This window comes from Tubulanus polymorphus, chromosome 6 (genome assembly GCF_964204645.1).
Source record: "Tubulanus polymorphus chromosome 6, tnTubPoly1.2, whole genome shotgun sequence".
NCBI lineage: Eukaryota > Metazoa > Nemertea > Palaeonemertea > Tubulaniformes > Tubulanidae > Tubulanus > Tubulanus polymorphus.
Genome location: NC_134030.1, coordinates 16,519,513 through 16,543,438, shown reverse-complemented (window position 1 = coordinate 16,543,438; position 23,926 = coordinate 16,519,513). Strand labels below are relative to the sequence as shown.

Genomic DNA, 23,926 nt, shown 5'->3' with positions numbered 1-23,926 from the left:
CTCGACTTTTATTGGTTAGAGTTGGGAATCGCTCATTACATTTCACATCCTCAAAGAGTATCTACAATATCTTCGGATCTTAACTGAGTCACTCTTAATGGAACTATACCCCAAACTATAGCGTGAGTAGAGTTTTCCGTATGTTTATATTGTCACGTATCACTGCAAATTTGAAGCATATGTTGCTACCATGTATTTATAACAGGGAATCTAGCAAGCGATCTCAAAATGGTCACTTTTCAATAGTTGACTTTTAGAAACGATGTGTTTTGAGAGTAGCTGCTATGGTAGGAGTTACTATCACACAGTCACTGTTAACAGGCGGGTGGTTTTACAGTCACCTCTACTGCTAGTGTGCACTATCGAAACCAGATGTTTCAAAATGGTCACTTTTCAATAGTAGACTCTTCGAAACAGCCACTATAGAAAAGCAACCGAATTGAAAGGAATACTATTTCAGAGTGACTGTTTTGAAATGTATACTACTGGAAAAGTAGCTGATATCGTTAATTGCTTATTGTTCTCAAGTGGCTACTAAGTAAAAGTAGACATTTGGGCTCAAAAGTGCGATAGACATGTTCTTGGATTCAGCCTTTCAAATATTTGGTGGTAACGCATTGCAGTATATATCGTTTATTAAGGCATTCGAACAGCTGATCGAAACAAGAACGTCAAGTAATACGTCGAGGATGTATTATCTTGCTCAGTACACGTCTGGCGAAGTGAAAGAGTTGGTAAGAAGTTATTTAACTCGAAGTGATGATTCGGCATACTTAGAAGCTAAAGATGCACCGAAGAAGCGTTATGGTCAGAACTATCGAATTGCTACAGCATACGTCGACGAAATTACCAAGGGCCCAGCCTTTAGATCGGAAGATAGGAATGGTTTGAAGAAGTTTTCCATAAAGTTGACCAGTTGTGGAAATGCGTTAAAGGCAGTTGGCTATCTTAATAAGATCGAAAACCCAGATTCTCTACGAAAGGTAGTGAATCGCCTGCCCTACGACCTGAGGAAACGTTGGCGCAGCATAGCTGATACGATTAATGAAAAGCAGCAACGGGATGTCAACTTTGGCGATATTGCGGAGTTTGTAGAGAAAGAAGCCAGAATAGCAACACACCGTTTTCGGCGATATCTCTGATATCAAGGATCACAAATATGCAGATAAAAAGGGGAAGACATTCATCACGCGCCAATCGGAAGAAATAGTTGGTCCATCGTCAGAAACGACCGTAAATCTACCACCAGCGACTAAGAAACCGTTGAGATGTCCACATTGCAGTAACGAGCACTTGCTGGTAAATTGTAGTGGTTTCAGTAGATTTACCTATGAAGAGAAGGTGAAATTCGTGAGAGATAAAGCCCTATGCTTTAATTGCTTCCTCCCTAGGCATCGGTCTAGAGAATGTTGGAAACCTCGAAGTAAATGCAACATCTGTAATGGCGCACATCACTCGTCATTGCATAACCCCGAAAAGGTGAAAAATGGTTCTATAACCAAGACTAGTCAAAAGGAGAAGATAAGTATGCCGATCGTTCCAGTATTGGTAAGAGCATTTGAAAATGGTGAACTTCAATTGGTATATGCTCTTTTGGACACTGGTTCTACAGCGACGTTTTGTACTACACAGTTGATGAATAAGCTGAACGCCAACACTCGGAAAACCACTATTTCTTGACAATGGGTCATTCCGACAACGCAGGAACCATGGTAACTAAGTTGTTGATAAGCGATGTTGATGAGATGGAGAAATTGGAATTGCCTATGGTCTTCTCGACGCCCGATATTCCTGTTACCAGAGAAGATATTCTGTCTCAAAGCGAAGTTAAGAAATGGTCTCATTTCGATGGCGTCTTCATACCAAATATGATGTTAACGTAGAGCTGTTAATTGGTAACGATAACTGTAGAGCAATGGAACCTATGTAGGTGAAGCCAGCCGTGAGAAATGGTCCATATGCTGTCCGAACAATGTTCGGATGGGCCGTCAACGGGGCCCCTTGGTAAGAATGGTAGAAGACCCATCCGTAGCAGTAATGCGGTAAATATTGATGATTCATTGGACAAACGACTGCTGTATTACTTCAACCGAGAATTTGGGGACGTCGGAGATGATCAGCAGATGATTTGGGTAAATGATAAGAAGGTGTTGGCTATAATGGAAGGTACCGTGAGTTTGAAAGGCGGCCATTATGAAATGGCACTTCCATTTAAGGTGTCACCTCCGTGTCCGCCTAATAATCGTAAGATGGCCGAATCAAGACTGAAACCATTGATGCCAGGATTTCGCGAGAATGTAGAGCGTCGAACTGGATATAGAAAATTTATCGAAGATCTTTTAGTCTGCGACTTTGCTGAAATGGTACCGCCTGAAGAAGTCAACACCGATGGTTTGCTATTGTATTTGCCGCACCACCCAGTGTATCACCCGCAGAAGAAGAAACTTAGAGTCGTCTTCGATTGCTCAGCTACGTATAATGGTGTATCGCTGAACGAACAGTTGTATCATGGTCCCGATATGACAAACACCTTAATTGGTATATTGGTGGGATTTAGGCAAGAACCCATTGTGTTGGTTGCTGATGTAGAATCAATGTTTCATCAGGTGAGAGTGATCCCTGAACAACGCGATGCCTTGAGGTTCTTATGGTGGTCTACTGATGATTTTGGAAAACGGCTGATGAATATCACATGAAAGTGCACCTCCTAGCTGCTGTAACTTTGTATTGAGAAAAACAGCTACCGATAATGAAGGTTCGTTCGACCCGCAGGTTACCGATACTATAATGAAGAATTTCTATGTCGACGACATGCTGAAATCCGTGAAGACCGACGAATGTTGCAAAGAATTGGCATTGAACGTCATAAAACTACTCCAGATGGGTGGTTTCCATATAACCAAATTCGCTTCAAATTCAAAGAAGGTGATAGAGGCCATTCCGGAAGAAGAGAGGGCACCTCCGGTAAAGAACATGTGCTTTGAAGAGTTACCAGTCGACAGGGCACTAGGCGTATTATGGAATATGGAGAAAGATACGTTTGGGTTCCGTGTGACCCCCGGTGATCAACCGGCGACGAGAAGAGGTATTCTGTCCGTAACAAGCGCACTATACGACCCCCTTGGTTTTGCAGCGCCAGTAATACTCGTTTCAAAGATTCTGATGCAGTCATTGGTCAAGCTTAAATTGGGATGGGACGATAACTTACCTGAAGAAAAACTGGTTCAATGGAATGAATGGTTGATCTCCCTGCCCAAGTTGTACGGTTATACAATGGATAGATGTTTGAAACCAATGGGATTCGGAGACGTTATAGATGCTCAACTACACCACTTCACGGATGCTTTCGAGGTCGGTTACGCATCGGTAAGCTACATACGCCTTGAGATCGCAGAAGAAAGCCCATATTTTTGATGAGAAAAGCTAGAGTAGCTCCGACTATTAAGACTACGACTATTCCTCGTTTTAGCTGCAGCCACGCTGTCCGTTAAAAACGACAAGATGCTGAGAAGAGAACTTGATGTACCGATATCGAAGTCGTATTGAACCAGAACAATGGAGATTCATAGATGGGAAATCTAACCCAGCCGATGATGCATCACGTGGTCAGAAAGTCGACGCATTCATGAAGAATGAAGTTTGGAAACATGGTCCCGAATTTTTGAGGAAACCCGATGCCGAATGGCCACGGTCATCTCAAGTCCACCCTGTTCCAGACGATGACGTTGAAGTGAAGAAAACTACATTAGTCCTGAAAAATGGCAGAGTAAAAAACAGCGGGTTGCAACCTGACGTAGAAGACGATTGTTTCCACGCCGCGTTTAAGAGATGTTCATCATGGTATCGACTGACGAAATGTGTTACCTGGATGCTGCGGTACGTGAATAAATTACAGTCCTCAGAACCAATTAGTGTACTGGAGATGAGAAGTGCCGAGAAGTCTATACTGAAGATAATTCAAAAATGGCATTTTCCTGACGAAGTTGAGAGGTTACCCGACGTCGTCTCATTCAGTTCCGAAGGTGGAAAACGTGATGTTAAGAAGTCGAGTAGAATTCGAAAGCTGAATCCTATGATGGTTGATGGTATATTATATATATATTACGAGTCGGTGGACGGCTGAGGAAATCTTCCATAGACGACGCTAGGAAATACCCTATCATTCTACCGAAGAACTGTCACGTTACCAAGTTGATCATCGAATATTATCATCTGATTTGGGCGCATGGTGGTCGCCAGTTTACACTCGCAATGCTGAGAACGAAATATTGGTAAATAAATGGTAATTCAGCCGTTCGACATGTACTGGGAAGATGCGTCGATTGCAAGAAGAACCATGGTAAACCAGAGTCCCAGATGATGGCTGACCTACCGGTGGATCGTACCAATTTATCCGAGCCGCCGTTTACTAACGTAGGCGTCGATTTGTTTGGTCCATACAACGCAAAACGAGGTCGTGTTATAGTGAAACGGTATGGTTGCGTCTTCACATGTCTTAATATAAGGGCGGTACATATCGAGGTCACGGATGATTTATCGACCCCCTCGTTTATCAACGCTCAACGACGGTTTATTGCAAGAAGAGGACAACCAGAGATAATAAGAAGCGACAATGGCACCAACTTCACAGGCGGTGAACGAGAGTTGCGTGATGCAGTGGAAAGTTGGAATCAGGCCAAGATACACGAATGTCTCATGCAAAAGGGGACTCAGTGGATTTTCAACCCTCCATCTGCATCCCATTGGGGAGGAGTATGGGCAAGGTGCATCCGTTCTATAAGAAAAATCCTGAACGTAACTCTACGGCAACAGATATTGAACGACGAAGGTCTGCGTACATTCATTTGTGAGGCTGAAGCAATCATGAATTCAAGACCACTGACTCCTGTGAGCGATGATCCCAACGATTTGCATGCACTGACTCCGAACCACCTTCTGCTCCTTAGATCCGGCCCTGGGCTGCCACCAGGGAAGTTCGAGAAAACCGATCAATACTGCCGTCGAAGCTGGAGGCACGTGCAGTATTTGGCCGACCAGTTCTGGATCCGATATGCTCGAGAATATTTGCCTATGTTGCAAGAGAGACAAAAATGGTGTAAGAAGCGAAGAAACATTAAAATCGGCGATCTGGTGCTGGTCGTCGATGATCGTGTTCATCGTAGCGAATGGCCATTGGGTCGAATAATTGCCATCTTGCCTGGTACAGATGACATCGTTAGACGAGTGACCATAAAAACGGCGAAATCTACAATCGACCGTCCGATAAACAAGTGCGTTTTGTTAGAATGTGACTCGACATAACTGGGTTTATAAGAACTCTGATTCGTTCCGTTGAATATGATCACTTGACTTTGACGTTCTATGGAAGGAAACAGAAACTATTGTATGTATTATATTTACGGAGTTCCTAGTGTAAGCTAAAACTTAGTTAAGCCAATTAGCACTTAGGTAAAATCTTATAGATCTTAAATAATTATTGGAAATCGTTAGTAAGTTGATCATATCTAGTATTAGTTGGTATTGCTCATTCGTTTAGTTTATTAGTTTCGATTTATTATGTATTACGACGTAATTAGTTTAAACGTCCTTTACGTTCGTTTGGAGGGGGGGGGATGTACGAGCTGATTTTTAGGGATCAATAGCTTAATAGATATATATTTCTATACCGTTATTATATTATTATCGTTGGCTCACGCCTATGGGTGGCCATTCCCGCCAAAAATCTGCGTTCCGTCTATTTTTCTGTACTTTGACAAAATGTCATAGTACACCGCCAAAATGTGTTAGCGTAACGTCAAATTGTGTATTGCGGCTAAATAACACAGGGGGCGACACTGTACGGACAGTATTTTGCGTTTTTTTTCTCGCATTGCGATCATCTCAAGGTCGTTTTATTGAAATAATTTTGCGAGTATCAAATCGACAAATCGTATCATATTCCCTAAACCCAATAAAATGATTTTATTGTTACTTTAGTTAGTTAATACTATAATATATAGTAATAATGTACGGTAAAATAGCGGAAGTAAATACTTTGCCGTAAACCTATGGAAGCCCTGAGACGACATCTTGAGTTCATGAGTTCCGAGTTCATAACTTCCTGAGTTCTCAAGTTCATGAGTTCGTCTAATGAAAAAAGCCTGCGATACCGAAACGTCGAATGTAAACACGATGCTCTATCAAAGACCCGCGTCTCAGGCTCAGACGACACTGAATAACCAGCGATTAATGGTATGTTGAAGGGCGCCTCCGTTCCTCCTCTGGTAGGTAGCTCGGATTTTCTGTGCGCGGGCTAGAGAGAAGGGTGACTCCGAATAACCGGTGACTCTCGATGAATCTGCTCGGGTTTTAATGATGAAAAAGATAACAAACGCTCGTTATGAGAAGTTTTTAAACATCTATTTATTTTCTATAAACCATCAAGAAAGCTGTCTGATGATAGACTGGTTGCCGGTCGACTTCATATGACTGCCAGTGCAGAATTGGGCACAGTCAACCAGTCTTGGTTGATGCGGGACATCATTTTTTTAGTTAATTCATGACGTAATCGGATTTAACATCCTTATAATAGGATTCTTTATGTCGCATAATTTCATAGTGTTGTACATGCCCAAATAAACTCGAAATATCATAAACTCTGGAAGTTATGAACTGGGGAACTCATGAACCCAAGGTGTCGTCTCAGGGCTTCCATATAGGGCCTCCATACCTGAGACGACATCTTGAGTTCATGAGTTCCGAGTTAACTAATAAAAGTAATAATAAATTCATTTTATTGGGTTTAGGGAATATGATACGATTTGTCGATTTGATACTCGCAAAATTATTTCAATGAGACGACCGTGAGATGATCGCAAAGCGAGAAAAATACCGCAAAATACTGTCCGTACAGTGTCGCCCCCCATGTTATTTAGCCGCATTACACAATTTGACGTTACGCTTACACATTTTGGCGGTGTACTATGACATTTTGTCAAAGTACAGACAAATAGACGAAACGCTGATTTTTGGCGGGAATGGCCGCCCATACACGCCTTGGTGGTCACCAAGCACTTAAGCGCGACTATTGCTGTATTAAAGCATTTCTGGCAGTTAAACCGTTCTCTTTGAGCTCTGGTCGTGGGACTTGGGAACATAATGTGTTAAACCGTCTTAGTGGTTCGTCGTCGTCGTCGTATTGAATATTATCGAGAAAATATACATTACGTCATTATACTACAAGTCGCGTTATCTTATGTTCGTGGATTGCCAACGCCCCCCCACACCCAATTCGAATCCGAGGATCCAACAAATCTTATGATTGAATCTTTCAACCTTCTATCTGTTGACGCATGCAGAGAAGGTCGTATGGTAGAATCTTGTCAACTTTCATCCGTTGACTCCTGTGGAGAAAGGCCTATGGTCGTATGATAAAATATTCTCAACTTCCTGCAGTTACGGCCTGCAAAGACGGCCGTATGGAAGAATCATGTCTATAGATATGCTGAGTGCAAAGGGAGATGCTGTCAAAGGGAGATCCTGAAAGCAAACATGTATGTGTTTGAGCGGCCAAATGCGATAACTCCATTTACTGGAAGCTCAGAACTGAAGGAAATCGTGACATCGTGTCCAGATATAAGTCATCCAGAAAGGATATGTTCGACATCTCTCAGAAAGTACATTGCCACTGTTTCACAGGTATGTATGCTATTATATTAGTCGCCTCAAAAAACTGAAAATTTTGTTTATTGACCAATTTTAGTTTGTTAATTATGGTGCAGCCAAGATATAATTTTGGTATTTGAAGGCACGTCTTGTGCAAGTCAGTGGCATCTAGGGTGTACTCAATCTGAGACTCTCACCGTCAATTAACATGCTATGAAGGCATCTCAAAAGCACATTATGCGTTTAATTGCCCCAGGACACATGCGCAACCAAACCTTGAGTTGCCATTGAAATGATTGCGTTTTAGTTGCAATTGGAATGTTGGAATCTGTGTATTAAGTTGAATTTGTGTTTCCTTAACCGGTATTGTAAGAGTTGTGTATTAGTAGTGTTGGATTTGTATTCAGTATTTTCCTCAAATTCTTCGCGTTTCGCTTCACGTAGAATTAAATAGATTTGGTAAACCATGAACTTCTATCTGTATACATTTTCTGGGCATTTCTGTAAATGCACAGTTCTAACCTCTCACTCGTATTCGACGTATGCCAGCACTACGCTATGGCTGGAATTGTAAATTGTCAAATTATCACAATTTTCCGCTAAATTTAGCTGATTTTTGGCGGGAATGGCCGCCCATACACGCCTTGGTGGTCACCAAGCACTTAAGCGCGACTATTGCTGTATTAAAGCATTTCTGGCAGTTAAACCGTTCTCTTTGAGCTCTGGTCGTGGGACTTGGGAACATAATGTGTTAAACCGTCTTAGTGGTTCGTCGTCGTCGTCGTATTGAATATTATCGAGAAAACATACATTACGTCATTATACTACAAGTCGCGTTATCTTATGTTCGTGGATTGCCAACGCCCCCCACACCCAATTCGAATCCGAGGATCCAACAAATCTTATGATTGAATCTTTCAACCTTCTATCTGTTGACGCATGCAGAGAAGGTCGTATGGTAGAATCTTGTCAACTTTCATCCGTTGACTCCTGTGGAGAAAGGCCTATGGTCGTATGATAAAATATTCTCAACTTCCTGCAGTTACGGCCTGCAAAGACGGCCGTATGGAAGAATCATGTCTATAGATATGCTGAGTGCAAAGGGAGATGCTGTCAAAGGGAGATCCTGAAAGCAAACATGTATGTGTTTGAGCGGCCAAATGCGATAACTCCATTTACTGGAAGCTCAGAACTGAAGGAAATCGTGACATCGTGTCCAGATATAAGTCATCCAGAAAGGATATGTTCGACATCTCTCAGAAAGTACATTGCCACTGTTTCACAGGTATGTATGCTATTATATTAGTCGCCTCAAAAAACTGAAAATTTTGTTTATTGACCAATTTTAGTTTGTTAATTATGGTGCAGCCAAGATATAATTTTGGTATTTGGAGGCACGTCTTGTGCAAGTCAGTGGCATCTAGGGTGTACTCAATCTGAGACTCTCACCGTCAATTAACATGCTATGAAGGCATCTCAAAAGCACATTATGCGCTTAATTGCCCCAGGACACATGCGCAACCAAACCTTGAGTTGCCATTGAAATGATTGCGTTTTAGTTGCAATTGGAATGTTGTAATCTGTGTATTAAGTTGAATTTGTGTTTCCTTAACCGGTATTGTAAGAGTTGTGTATTAGTAGTGTTGGATTTGTATTCAGTATTTTCCTCAAATTCTTCGCGTTTCGCTTCACGTAGAATTAAATAGATTTGGTAAACCATGAACTTCTATCTGTATACATTTTCTGGGCATTTCTGTAAATGCACAGTTCTAACCTCTCACTCGTATTCGACGTATGCCAGCACTACGCTATGGCTGGAATTGTAAATTGTCAAATTATCACAATTTTCCGCCAAATTTAGCTGATTTTTGGCGGGAATGGCCGCCCATACACGCCTTGGTGGTCACCAAGCACTTAAGCGCGACTATTGCTGTATTAAAGCATTTCTGGCAGTTAAACCGTTCTCTTTGAGCTCTGGTCGTGGGACTTGGGAACATAATGTGTTAAACCGTCTTAGTGGTTCGTCGTCGTCGTCGTATTGAATATTATCGAGAAAACATACATTACGTCATTATACTACAAGTCGCGTTATCTTATGTTCGTGGATTGCCAACGCCCCCCACACCCAATTCGAATCCGAGGATCCAACAAATCTTATGATTGAATCTTTCAACCTTCTATCTGTTGACGCATGCAGAGAAGGTCGTATGGTAGAATCTTGTCAACTTTCATCCGTTGACTCCTGTGGAGAAAGGCCTATGGTCGTATGATAAAATATTCGCAACTTCCTGCAGTTACGGCCTGCAAAGACGGCCGTATGGAAGAATCATGTCTATAGATATGCTGAGTGCAAAGGGAGATGCTGTCAAAGGGAGATCCTGAAAGCAAACATGTATGTGTTTGAGCGGCCAAATGCGATAACTCCATTTACTGGAAGCTCAGAACTGAAGGAAATCGTGACATCGTGTCCAGATATAAGTCATCCAGAAAGGATATGTTCGACATCTCTCAGAAAGTACATTGCCACTGTTTCACAGGTATGTATGCTATTATATTAGTCGCCTCAAAAAACTGAAAATTTTGTTTATTGACCAATTTTAGTTTGTTAATTATGGTGCAGCCAAGATATAATTTTGGTATTTGGAGGCACGTCTTGTGCAAGTCAGTGGCATCTAGGGTGTACTCAATCTGAGACTCTCACCGTCAATTAACATGCTATGAAGGCTTTTAATTGCCCCAGGACACATGCGCAACCAAACCTTGAGTTGCCATTGAAATGATTGCGTTTTAGTTGCAATTGGAATGTTGTAATCTGTGTATTAAGTTGAATTTGTGTTTCCTTAACCGGTATTGTAAGAGTTGTGTATTAGTAGTGTTGGATTTGTATTCAGTATTTTCCTCAAATTCTTCGCGTTTCGCTTCACGTAGAATTAAATAGATTTGGTAAACCATGAACTTCTATCTGTATACATTTTCTGGGCATTTCTGTAAATGCACAGTTCTAACCTCTCACTCGTATTCGACGTATGCCAGCACTACGCTATGGCTGGAATTGTAAATTGTCAAATTATCACAATTTTCCGCTAAATGTAGTTGTTTTTTGTGTTGTAGCAAACCGGTACTCGTTAATTAGTGCTTAAATAATAATAATAAATCCGAGTTGAAGTTATTCCGTCATTCATTGGTTAGTCATTTTCGTAGATCGTAGTTGCTGACAGGAATATTTTATCCTGGCTGTACCATAGCAATAAATTCTTGATCTGATGACAGCATGTGGGAACCACATGTTTTTCTGTACCCGAAAATAGAGTTCATTGAAGCTAATTATTTGATTACTCATTCAATATTATGATTGCCATGAGATGCCATGGCACTTGGGACATGATGTAAAAACCCACAAGGAATACTATAGGCTTTCTAGTGTCACCGATATACCTCTCCAAGGTTAAACAACTTTCGATATCTTCATTGCTTCACACCATAATATATCAGAGCCAGATAGGGCCAATGAGTATATTACCATAATATATTAGAGCCAGATAGGGCCAATGAGTAATATTTTCATCGGTGTATATTTTGCATTCATTTCACTTATCTCCTGTTCAAAAGACGATTCGGATGTCGTCATTATCCAGCAAACAGGGTCATGTACAGACGGGTCAACAAATTCAGGGCCCAGGGGACAGTCTTAAACTTGAATGCTACTGGTAACAGAGCCTCTCATTCTGGTCGCCTAAGAGGTCGCGATCACCAGCCGATTTTGATGCTGTCCAAGGGTCGGCTGGTCGCAGTCCTCGCAAGTCGTGTGCAGGATCTGAACTTGTACCCCTATAGGATACAGACTAAACATAAACTTGCGCAAAGGGACAAGGATATGCGTGTAGTCATGTGTCGATTGTTCTGTGACAAAATCGATGTTTGGTTCTCTGATGAGGCGCACTTCCTTTTGTCTGGACATGCAACATCAAAGAACAACATCTTGTGGGGAACATCAACTCCTGAGAACTGTCTGCAAAGGCCACTGCATTCCATCAAATGCACAGCATGGGTTGCTATGTCCAAATACAGGATAATCGAACCCTTTTGGTTTGAGGATGAGAACCAACGCACAGTCACTGTCAATACGGAGCGTTATCTAGGGGTTCTTAGGAAGTTTTGGACAACCTTAGGTAGACATAGAGGTTTTGTGAGGGATGGACAGTGGTTTCAGGACCCCAGGCAACTCCCCACACTTCAAACGATTAATTGGAATGACTGAGGGAAGCTGTATGCCAGCTATACAACAACTGATTTTATTCTATAACTTAAGATTAGTGTGCTAACTAATCGTTACAACGCAAACATGATAATAGCCACAGTAGCCATACAAAACAACCCAACAACGCCGGACACTAATGACTAGCCTATAGCCTAATCAAGTTTTTTGAACAAGAGGCCCACGTGCCTTGTACCTTCATGACGCAGTAGAAGAAGAATGATCCAGTATTCAAAGTTTTACAGAATGATTCACATTGTAACGATGTAACATGTTTTAAAATAGTTAGGAGGTATAGGCTATGTGGCGATAATGTTCATTTTCTGTTAATATATCCTTACATGAAAAGACAAGCCCATTTTAGCTGCCCCAAAGATCACCCTACATGAAATAATGCATCAAGAATTGGTGTAGGCATCGTGCTGAAAAGAAATCCAAGATGGATGGCAACCCTGGTGGCCATACTTGAACCCAATTTTAAATAAGGGGCTGACCCGGCGACCATATTTGAAGGCCGATGACCTCCATATACAAAAGAGCAAAAACCTCTATACAAAAACCTCTATATTTGATCACCAAAGACATTTTATAGGGGTGGACATCTCGCCAGACCCAATCTTCATGCTAATTTTCAAAAAGAATAATAAACAGTTCCATCTGGTGTAAATAATGTTCCCGCCTTGATACTTGCTTTTTCACAGGCTAAATTTCAAATAAAAATATAGCTGCAAAGCAGCAATAACGGGTTTTCTGCACATCCTTGTTCATATTATTGATCTTGTCTGGATACTGTGTTGACCACGATTGCGTGTACGCTGATGCAGCCAAACCATGCCATGAAAATGAAGGGAATTTAGAACCCTGCTCAACCGTCAACGTGGTTGTATGAAAGGACGGTAGACAAACAGTCAATTAAACCTACTTTGAAACCATGGATGACTGGACCAGATAGTTATTTGACTCGAATCGAATGTAAATCGAATGTAAGGCCTGTTCATATCTATGAATTTCGAAAGAGCATTTGATAAGGTACAACATCAGCAATTACTTAACAGGCTATTCGGAAACGGTATCAATGATGGGTCGTTAAAATGGCTCAGCAGATTTCTCTGAACGAAAACAGGTTGCCGAAATCAGAGGAACTGTCTCATCTTGGAATAAATAGGTCTAACTAGTGGAGTCACGCAAGGTAGTAAGTCGTCTTCTCTTCACTGTCCTGATGTATGCAGATGTATAACATATACAGAGTCTTCCAAAATATACCGGACAGAGTATATTTCCAAAACGACCTAAACAAGCTGTGTTCTGTTCATGGTCAGAAAGATGGGCTTCTACCTGAAAGGCATGATATGGATATTGGATACAAAAAAATCCAGGTTCAGATTATGCCTTTGTGTTCGAATGAGATTATTTTGTTTGAATAAAGATTACTCATTATAACGAAGACTATCTAGTGCCACCAAAATTTCGATCTTTGGAACAAAATATATTTCCATCAAACAATATATCTGTTTGAACAAAAAACGTAATGTTCCATATAAAATCTTGTTCGAATAAAAACAATTTTGTTTGATCCAACAATACGCTTTCTGTTCGAACGAAAACTTTTCTACATTCTGACAAGAATATTTATTTGAATGAAAAGCTATGTTATTGTTGAAATGAAAAACTTTTTGTTCTATCGAATGATTAAATGATAACAATTGTGTTCGATTTAACAATATAACTAATAATTTGTGTTTGAACGAAAAACTTAATGTTCCAACAAGAAAATTTTGTTCGAATGGGAACGATTCTGTTAGATCGAACAATTGTTCGAACGAAAGACGTTTCGTTTGGACAATAAAAGTTTGTTCGAACAATGACAACATTTTTGTTCCATCGATTCTTTCAAATTGGAACATTCGAACAAAATATTTATTGGTTCAAACGAAAAAAATTTTCAGTCTGTGGGAAAAATTTTTCAAGCGAAAGGTCCTTTGAACGAAAAAAAAAAAATCTTTCTAGGGCTCCGCGGTAACTTAAGTCATTAGGAATTAATGAAATACCAGTTTCATTAATGATGAAAAAACTCAAATGAAAAGTCTAGTTTATAAAGCTGTCTGCTCAGACCAAAATTTCAAAAAAAATCTTCATTTTTGCCAATAAAATATCGTTGATAATTGTGATTTATCATTGTAAGTGAAAACCAGTTAATCACTCATACATGCATTTTAATAAATCTGATTCCACCTTTACAGTGAACTTGGCTTTAACCTAATAGAGGCTACTAGTATAGCCTATGTAGGCCTATGTATATGCGTAAGCCTAACAACCGGACATATTGGTCTTAGGCCTTTTGAATTTCTCCTAAACATCGTATTCCTACACCTTATTTAACAGGGATAGGTCCCTGGGTTATTCAATTCGTAAAATCGAGTTCATTTTCTGATTATGAAGAAAGAAATCGTTTGTAGGCCTACTTAACGTCGCAGCAATGTTGTCGAATTTTTTAATGCAAATTTTGTTTGAAGTCAACAAGTTCGTAAATAATCACAACAATTTTACTATGCTTGCTTGAAACATTAAAGCTCAGTAGGCCTACAACTCAATAAACACTACAAGCGACGTAGAAACGATCTCCTATCTACTGCGCATCCGCGACGCTCACTCCAAATATCAAGCTTGAGTCCAGCTTACAGATAAGAATGTGTAATATACAGGCATTTAGTAAATATCCCGTGTATTTGGTAAACATCGTGATGTGCTGTAGGAAAAATGGAATATTGATAAATGGTTGAAACTCGCGGCCGAATCACTGGTAGTAATAAATCCATTTATTGATACCTTGTCACCACAACAGCTTTTCCCCGCTGCATCAGTCCGGCATGTTTAGTTTAGGCCTATTCAACTCGGTACTCAAATGATTTATCGTAGTAAATATCCGATTAAGAAACTAACTGTTTGAAGCCCGTGGCCTAATCACTAGGGAGTAATAAATATATTTGTACTTGCTTTGATTCTCATGGCGAGGAGAACGCGCAGCGGATCCATGGAATGACGATGTAAAGAAACAAGTTGACTATGCGCAGTCTCATGTTAAACGTTCATAGTACGGATCTTATACGAAAATATTTGTTCTCGCGCGATCCAGGATTAAAGTTGGAGATTAAAGTTGGAGAAGTTGATTCATCGATCTTTACAGCTCGACAGTGCTTATAATATTTAGAGTATTAAATTACATCCGGTGGATCAGTTAAGTGTACTTACTGATGAAGAAAATGGATAATTGTTAAAATTTACTGTTTGAAGACCGCTGCAGAATGTGACGTCTTGCGGCAATAAATTTGTTAAATTACACTTAAATTGATATTCGAAGTGACGAGCAGCCTCCGGTGGATTTCGGGGTGACGACTCAGAAAAACATGTCGCCTCATTGAATGGGGCCCAGTTTTCTATGTTTCTATGCTTTTGTAACGTTGATTGATGGTAATACGCACGGAGTATTTGTAGATCGAAGTGCGCTGAAGGATAGCATACGGATTGTATCGGCAACAGTGGCAAGGTAACAAAGCCTATGTTCTTTTAGTGAAAATAGTGTGACATAAATTAATAATAATAAATATAGCTGCAAAGCAGCGATGGTGGGTTTTCTGAGCTGTAACTGCATTGCTACTACCGTCATCCTCCCTCGGCAGGGATTCCAACCTGATAGCATCGCTACACTCAGCCACAACACGAACCCCTGCCGCAGTAGACCGGATGCACAGGTACATGCCGCAGCGGCACCAATCAGATTACTCAGGATGTACTATCGTAGAACACTGGCAGTTTCAGTGATAAATGTCAACCAGTCCTTGTTTAACTTCCGTTCCATGATATGCTCCAAATGTCCACCTCTGCTCTGCAAGCACAACTGAATCAGACGTGCAAAATTGTCAATTACTCTGACACACTCCTCCCTAGGAATTCTCATGATTTTGGCAGTGATCGCTGTCTTCAGTTTAGGGATAGTCTGCGGATTGTCCTAGTAGACATTATCTTTCAGGTAACCCCGCAGATAAATATCCCCTAGATATTAAAGATTGGATATTTTCATGAGAGACACATTTTTGGGTCATCCTGTACTACAGTTATTCTACTATTCAACGCCCCCTGATGACCGTATGCAAAACCCAATGACCTTGAAACTCACCACGATCATAGAACATTTCATGAGCTACTTTGAAATTGGCCATGGTAACAAAATATGCTTAGGTACTAATATAAAAAGGAAATACTAAGTTATTCTACTATTCGATGCCCCCTGGTGGCCATGTACAAACACCAATGACCTTGAAACTCACCACAATCATAGAAAATGGTATGAGCTACAACTCTTCAATTGGTTGTGGTAACAAAATATGCTTAGGGATCAAATATGATGTGGAAAAACTTTTTTTCCACCTACGAATGAGTACTGATTACTGACACCAAGATGGTCACCAATTGCGTGATAATTGGCTGATCAAAAATACCTGTCTCCGGTATTAAAGATCCATTTCCATAGAATAGCTACCACAAATTGCAATGACAAATAGCAAACCAGTAGGAAGCTACAATAATCAGAATTTCGGCCAAAATTGTCATTTTTTAGTACAAAAAAGGTCATAGGACGACCATCTTGAGTCTGATCGACCTAATTTTTATTATACTGATGGGCCCTTGGGGGAATCAAATACATATAAAAGTTCAAGGTAATTGATCAAAGCATCTTCAAAATTTCTATCAAAAACTTCTAAAATGTGTAAAGTGCTGATTTTGGTGAACATCAATGGCTTCCAGTCAGCCATCTTGATACTGACAGGGCTAGTTTTTGGCCTGAAGACGTGTGTAGGGTAGATACACGTGTAACCCATAGAAATTACATTGGAGCGTCTTTAAAACTTCCCAAAATATCTGGATTCCATCTACCGATGGATGAACGAACGGACGGCTTAAAATCCTTCAAAAGGAAAGAAATAAGTTTGCCTGTTAATACGCACAAAGAACACTTTTGAAATAATTGGAATATGTTTGTGGAACGAAAACCAACCGACTCATCGACACCACCTAATGTTTTCTATCCATCACAGCGGACATGTTTGTTTGTTTGCGTGCGCTAGGAGATCTGCTGTGGCCGATAGAAAACAATCTCCCAGCACTTAAAAGAAATATCCGTCATTTTAAGAAGATCGGACAAACTGCTAGTCGAAATGCTGAAACTGCGGGTGAAACAGCTAAAATGATAACGCTGAAAAAATTATTTCTGGCTAACCAGGATGACATAACTCAAACGTACGTGGCGCCATCTACTGACATTTCGGCGCATGAGCCGTGGTACGAAAATGTCTGCATGGAATTGTATTTTTTGCAGTGAAACGAGACATCATCTTTTTGGCGGATTTGTTGCTCGTAGAGACACCATATTGAATCCGTAGAACAGAGGCTTAATTCATTATGAGAATGCCGGTTTGCTAGCGTATCTATTTAACACCCGTATTGCTCGGGTTAGTTTTACTATCAACGGGTGGCGCTGTATGTAAATTTCACATAAATCAACGACTTTCGGCTATTAGCGGTACTTAAGACCACTTGAAAACATCATAGTCAATTACGGTAGTAGTGAACATAGAAAGATACAGTACAAGGATACAGTACGGTGTACAGTTAAGGACATGATTCCATAGGACCCACACCAGAGATATTTTGTTCAGACAAGGACTATTCGTTAAACACTAATCTTCATTTGCAGCAATTAACGATCTGGTGAATTAATTAGTGATTCGGTCTTTCGGTGGTTCGAGATAAAATGCCCGCAAAATAAGAACCTAACGAACCAGGGCTGACCACAAATTGCCCAACGGATAAATTTTCGAAACGACACAATCCAATCATGTTTGGTATCAAATGTGGCGTGGACCATGGTCTTTTAACTGACCAATGCATGACCAGTACTGACCATATAGTAAATTATTTTTTTGCAAACAATTAAGTTGTTTGGTGTCAAATAACTAGATATGATGTGGGCATTAATCTAAAAATATTTTAACTGACCAATGCTTGACCAGTACAGACCAGTTACCAGTGCTAACCAGAACCCCAATAAGTAATTTATATGTTTAGTTAATCCTTCGTTAGTACTACTAGCTCTTACATTTAAATTTGTCGCTTGAAAAAGTCTTGTCCGATTTTTGTTGTAGGTAGCGAGCTAACTTTGAAATTCCGCTAAAATGCATAAGATTTTTACGTAGGGTTTTGAACGAACAATGTTTCCATTTGTAATTGTAACGTGCGCATTTGAGCCTGTAACGTGCACATTTCACTCGCGTGAACGTGCGTATCGGTACCAACATGCGAGACTTGTCAAACTTTTACGATCAAGACTTTTAAACTGAACAAAGAAGATATCATATCATATTATATATACATGAATAGATGGAATGATAATGTAGTAGTTTTAAATGTTTCGTAGCTGCTGTCCACTGACCACAGATCAAAGCTAATTGGCTGATATGAAATATATTTTTGTTATAGAGATGTAGTAGATCAGTGAGAATTCAAACTTATGGTTAATTATGAGTGATCACAACACTAACCAATAGAGAAAGCTGTAAGGCATAAGAAAAGATGCATTAAGTATAACATATCTTTCAATATAATGATGAAGTATTCAACTGGCCATCACAACAATAATTTGACTTATCGAAAAATACCGGAGTGTTAATGGGAAAACCTTGAATTCGAAACAATTCCACACTCAATCGTTTACTTTGAAAACACAATTTGCATTTATTTTTTTCTGCACCAAAAGCATGAAGTATATTATCTTTGCTCGTAAAAATTTGAAATTTTGGGGAAGATTTTTGGCCTCGTTAACCTGTGAACACGTCCTTCATATATTTTCTAAGACCGACTCTTGAAATAATGCTGAGAGTTTCGAGGATAATTTTGGTAGGATGTAAACTTAGGCTGCTTCGTATCCGTGGAGGGTTGCTAATTATTGATTCTATACACAATAATCATAAGTACCATGAGATTCGATAGAATATCGTTTTTCAATCATACGTACACGAATTATCGCGATATAAAGATAAACAATATGTTCATATACTTTTTACGTCTTATACTGTATATTTCTTTAGTAGTATAAATAAAGAATGGATCAGCAGGCCACCCGAGGCCATTCCACGATCTAAGGTCAGTTGCCAAAAGTTAGTAAGTTTACCAGTGGATAGTTAACATTTATAATCACAATTAAATTTTCATTGCTAAAATAACTTTGTACTTGTTGACTCAAAAGCAGCGAATTGAAAATACGATAATACGATACGAAAACTCAGTGTACAAATTCAAAAAGATTATCTCTAGCGAGAGATCGAACGTTGTGTCGTAATTTTCTAATGATAAAACATGGTTTGAAATTTTGATCTTTTTCAGTGTATTTAGTCACGTATCATATTGGATGATGGTTAATTTAAACTATCTTTTGAGAAACGGGTCCCAGAGCTGTATCCTTTACTCATGTAATAGAGGATGCAATCTATTTGCGACAAACAGCTAGTGCAAATAGCTAGAAAAGGTAACAATAGTGCATTGGCAAACTTAGAGCAAGCGTACATTGGTTGTTTAGGTTTTTCGAAGGCGAGAATTTGTGGGAAAATTAATCATTACTGAGATATATCCGTGGCGAGCTTTTCCAGGGATTTAAAACGTTGAGCTGTACACAAGGAATTTTGTGTAGTCCAATATCCGTGATTACCTCTGGCATGGAGAGATACAATCTAAAACCAACCCTAGAGTCAAATATTTTACCACAATTTTTTATGATCAATAAAAAGATTGAGTTAAATAGACATTCAAACAGTATTATCTAAATTCCACTCCATTTTAAACTCATTCATCTCTACACAAACTCCAACTTGTTGAACAGTCCACATTAAAATTAGGGACCACTATTCGTGCTCATCTACACTGGCTACCAATCTAACAAAGGATTAAATTTGAGTGTTTGATGTCATAACAATACCAGACTGAATTATGGATTCGGTTTCTACTTTTTAATTGAACATTTATATCACATATTGGGCATCATTTTTACCAGTATATATGGAATAACCTATCCATATATCATGTTTAATTTTATATAATCTGACTTTTGAGATGTCATTCAATCAATGCATTCACATGCGGTCGTCGCTTTCAATAGCCACCACGGACTGGCTCCTTATTATTTCTTTGGCGATACCATTGGCGGACGATCCCAAACGTTTCTTGCTCGTGACATGTTTTTCCATAACCCTAGGAGGGCATTTTAGGTATTTTTTGCGGATGACCGAAAGCTGCTGTCCCTTTCTAGTAATTTGATGATATCCGTCGAAATCTAAATTCTAAAAAGGAATCAGGCATATCTTCTTGTTTGAGTAAAAATATGAACTCAACAACAAGTGACACTCCCTTCAAAGGCGCCGAAGTAAAATCATGTGTCGAGTGGAGATGATATTGTGTCAGAATTTCTTCAAAATCGGAGAAAATTGAATATTTTGAAAATAATCATTTTACATGTATGTTTAAATCCGTTATAACTGGAGCAATTTTCATGAAAAAATATCTATGGAATCAGCGAAATGTAATCAAGAAGAATACCATGTTTAAAAAGTTATCAAAGACATTTGAAAAAAGTTTTCTGAATTCGTCAACCGTTAAACTAGTAACAACCAGATGTGTTCCCATTAAACCACCGACCGCGAGCCGAGTCGATGTGAGATGTGCCCTACACTGAAAATCTCAAGTGCTATACAACCGGTTTTTTAGGTGCCTCTGAATGTCGGCCGTTAAAAAACTGAACAATTCCCATTTGGAAAGGGCCTACGTAGTTAGAGAAAATTCAAGATGTGTATATCGTGTGATACAGGCTCCATATTTCATGTGCGTTTGGAATTTAACCTTGTTTATAACGAAACACGCATGTATTTATGCTATTTTAGATTTAAAAAGAGCGCACGAAAGTGTTTCATGAGACCCGCAAACAACGTCAAGTTATTTCATGCATTTTTGATTTATATGAATAAATTTCGCTTCGAAATCTTTAAATTTCTCAGGTGGATTATTCAATAAATTCACAACAGTCCATTATGGATTAGTTTGACGCCAATCGTTCTTTTAAAGATCTTTCTTAAAAAGATTTTCTTAAAAACTTTGATTATGGCGAATCTTTTATGTGTCCGATAGTTAAACCTTAGGGTATTATACTAGAACACAAATTTTTAAAGATATTCATAACATACTGAATGATATCACAGTTTATACCCGAAGATATGCAGTTGGATAGATCTTTTTGTTTCGACTCGCATGCGACAGTAAAAACAGTACTTGATATAATAAGTGAACTTCATCATTGATATTTTCACTAATCTACTTGAATTCCAAAAAACACTGACAATGAAAAAGGGTTACAGCTGAGACTGATATCACTCCATTTCAATTCCTATGAACTCTTTTCGTATAAAGAAAACTATTAACGAAACAGTTTTTTAGAGGCGAAGAATCCGCGTTACCATCGAATTTTCAAAACTTGAAGGAATGGTTAATGCCTCGGTGACCACTGCTCTAGTACACGGTTTTCTGAAATGAAAGTGGCCAAGTCTAAAGAACAACTATTGTATCACATGATTTCAAATATTAGGAACCCAATGCGTTTAATGATTTAATTAATTGGTATCGCGCAGATTGGTTGAAAGACAGGTGTTAGTCACCTTGTGATTTAATTGTTTTTCATGCATCGATTAATTAATCTTATTATAACTTATTTGTAGGCGCTTCCCGCAAACATTTTCTATTCGTTGAGTTTTCAAACGCAGTACTGTTCCGATGATTCGAGTCAAGTAGTAAAAAAGTTTATGTATTAGCATTACTATGCAGTGAAAATAACGCACTGCGGCAAGTGAGGTGCTGTGATCCAGATGTGTAACCCATTTATGGGTAATAAATTTCCATCATGTCAATGCCATTCAAAAACAGTAGCAAAACATACTGCTGGTTTCTAGAAATAGTAATACGACGACAAGCACTTTCGAATTCGACCACGATGTTTGAGAAGTTTCACTTGGGCAGTGGTGGTCAGTGATGGTCAAATTATTAATTTTAATGGCGAATCCTTTCTAGTTTCACACCAAATGCGGTACCGGTATATCGTTCATTCAAGAAATTTCAATTGGTTAGTGGTGGTCAGTGATGGTCAATTTATGAATTTTTAATGTCGAATCCTTTCTAGTTTCACACCAAATGCGGTACCGGTATATCGTTCTTTCAAGAAGTTTCAATTGGTCAGTGGTGGTCAGTGATGGTCAATTTATTAATTTTTAATGGCGACTGAATCCTTTCTTGTTTCACATCTAATGCGGTACCGGTAATATCGTTCTTTCAAGAAGTTTCAATTGGTCAGTGATGGTCAGTGATGGTCAATTTATGAATTTTCAATGGCGAATCCTTTCTAGTTTGACACCATAACGCGGTCAGGGGTTCCAGTGATCTGGTCCATAAAAAAAATAGGAAGAGTGTCCAGAAATAGGAAAATTTCATAGAATATATAGGATATCCATCAGAAAATAGGACTTTAATATATGAAGAGAGGATACAACCTGCAGCATCATATTCACAGATGTCTCCAATGAACTTCAGTAATCTGAAACTAGAAAACCAAATTAATTCATTACATTTTTTCATTTCTTTTTTTGGAAAGAAATATTTCACAATTAACTGATTGACAGCAGCAACTCATAATACATCGTAGTGAGGTACCCGGTAAATACAAAAGGTATCACAGTATTACTATTTAAAATCTTATCTACAGTGGAACCTCGTTATAAAGAACCCTGATATAACGATTTATCGGTTAACTATAAATATTGTCCCGATTGGTGGATTTATTCCAATTATCACCTGATATAACAAACTAGATTTCAGTCCCATGGAGATTGTTATATCGAGGTTACACTGTATAAACTTACAAACATAATGTCACTGCACACAGCTAGATCACACTAGAGCATCCCTGTGGTGATACTTGGCAATGTATACCTGAGGCGGACCCAAAAGAATTAGCATTATAATCAAGAAATGTTTGGATGAAAAGAGATTGACTTCTCGACCGCCTCTGGTTATACATGATTGTTACCCTCATATAGCCAAAGCCCAGTTGCACTGCAACATGTGACATTTTGAACAAAATCAATGGGCATGTTAGGATATGAAGATTAGAAAAGAAGTTATATAGCCAGGACTTACCGAACATGAATGCTGCAGGTTCTACCAAACACTCAAAATGGTGTTGCACATCATATGAAAAGATATAAAGAACATTTTTGTCGATAAAAAGTGGTCGACGAGCTGGAAAATGAGAGAAAATAGGACAAATAGGACTTTTTCATATAAAAATAGGACAAAATAGGACAAGCACTGAAAAATAGGAAAAAATAGGAAAATAGGACCACTAGAAGCCCTGCGCGGTATATCGTTTTCATATTCGAGAAGTTTGAATTGGTCTATGGTGGTCAGTGATGGTCAGTGATGAATTTGCAATGATGATTCCTTAGTAGTTTGAACACAAACATTACATGATAAATTTCCGAAAGTCGAAGTCAAGTGTTCAGACTCGGGGATATCTCAATTGGTCAGTTACTGACCATCATGGTCTATAGCTCAAATGAAACATGTGGAACCGACGAAGGGGCCCAAAAGCGTTAAGTCATTTCCTGGAGTGACGTGATCCAAAAATGCCCTAACTGGAAAAGGCAGTCTCTCAATTGGATGAAACCAAATCGGACAGGACAATTAAAATTTGGGAAGGTCACAGGTAGTGGTCTTTCTACGAAGCCCACGCGGTGAGCGTATTATTATGAAATCTTTTTTTAAACCACCATGTACCACGAAGTAATAAGCATCGTTGTAAGCACTTGAAACAGCCATTAACCACTTGAAACTGTCAGATCAAACATCATACCGCATCCCCGCAAAGAGGGGTGGTTCAGC

At 39.2% G+C, this 23,926-nt stretch overlaps 3 protein-coding genes across 3 annotated transcripts; all 3 read left to right on the top strand.

Annotated features, from left to right (window-relative positions):
* The first annotated feature begins 575 nt into the window (after window positions 1-575).
* LOC141907782 (uncharacterized) lies at window positions 576-1,680 on the top strand. The gene is made up of 2 exons (XM_074797525.1): window positions 576-1,091; window positions 1,150-1,680. Exons 1-2 carry the CDS (start codon window positions 576-578, stop codon window positions 1,678-1,680), a joined length of 1,047 nt encoding a protein of 348 aa, XP_074653626.1.
* A 269-nt stretch (window positions 1,681-1,949) lies between these two features.
* On the top strand, window positions 1,950-2,696 carry LOC141907781 (uncharacterized). The gene has a single exon (XM_074797524.1). It carries the CDS (start codon window positions 1,950-1,952, stop codon window positions 2,694-2,696), a length of 747 nt encoding a protein of 248 aa, XP_074653625.1.
* An 824-nt stretch (window positions 2,697-3,520) lies between these two features.
* LOC141907780 (uncharacterized) lies at window positions 3,521-5,301 on the top strand. Its single transcript, XM_074797523.1, has 2 exons — window positions 3,521-4,085; window positions 4,292-5,301. The coding sequence occupies exons 1-2, from the start codon at window positions 3,521-3,523 to the stop codon at window positions 5,299-5,301; spliced, it is 1,575 nt and encodes a 524-aa protein (XP_074653624.1).
* Window positions 5,302-23,926: the final 18,625 nt, after the last annotated feature.

Coding starts and splice junctions, on each gene's coding strand:
- LOC141907781 (XM_074797524.1), top strand. CDS start 1,950: ATGGTCCATATGCTGTCCGAACAATGTTCGGATGGGCCGTCAACGGGG.
- LOC141907780 (XM_074797523.1), top strand. CDS start 3,521: ATGTACCGATATCGAAGTCGTATTGAACCAGAACAATGGAGATTCATA. Junction 4,086..4,291: donor GAATCCTATGATGGTTGATG/GTATATTATATA, acceptor ATGGTAATTCAG/CCGTTCGACATGTACTGGGA.
- LOC141907782 (XM_074797525.1), top strand. CDS start 576: ATGTTCTTGGATTCAGCCTTTCAAATATTTGGTGGTAACGCATTGCAG. Junction 1,092..1,149: donor TTGGCGATATTGCGGAGTTT/GTAGAGAAAGAA, acceptor TCTGATATCAAG/GATCACAAATATGCAGATAA.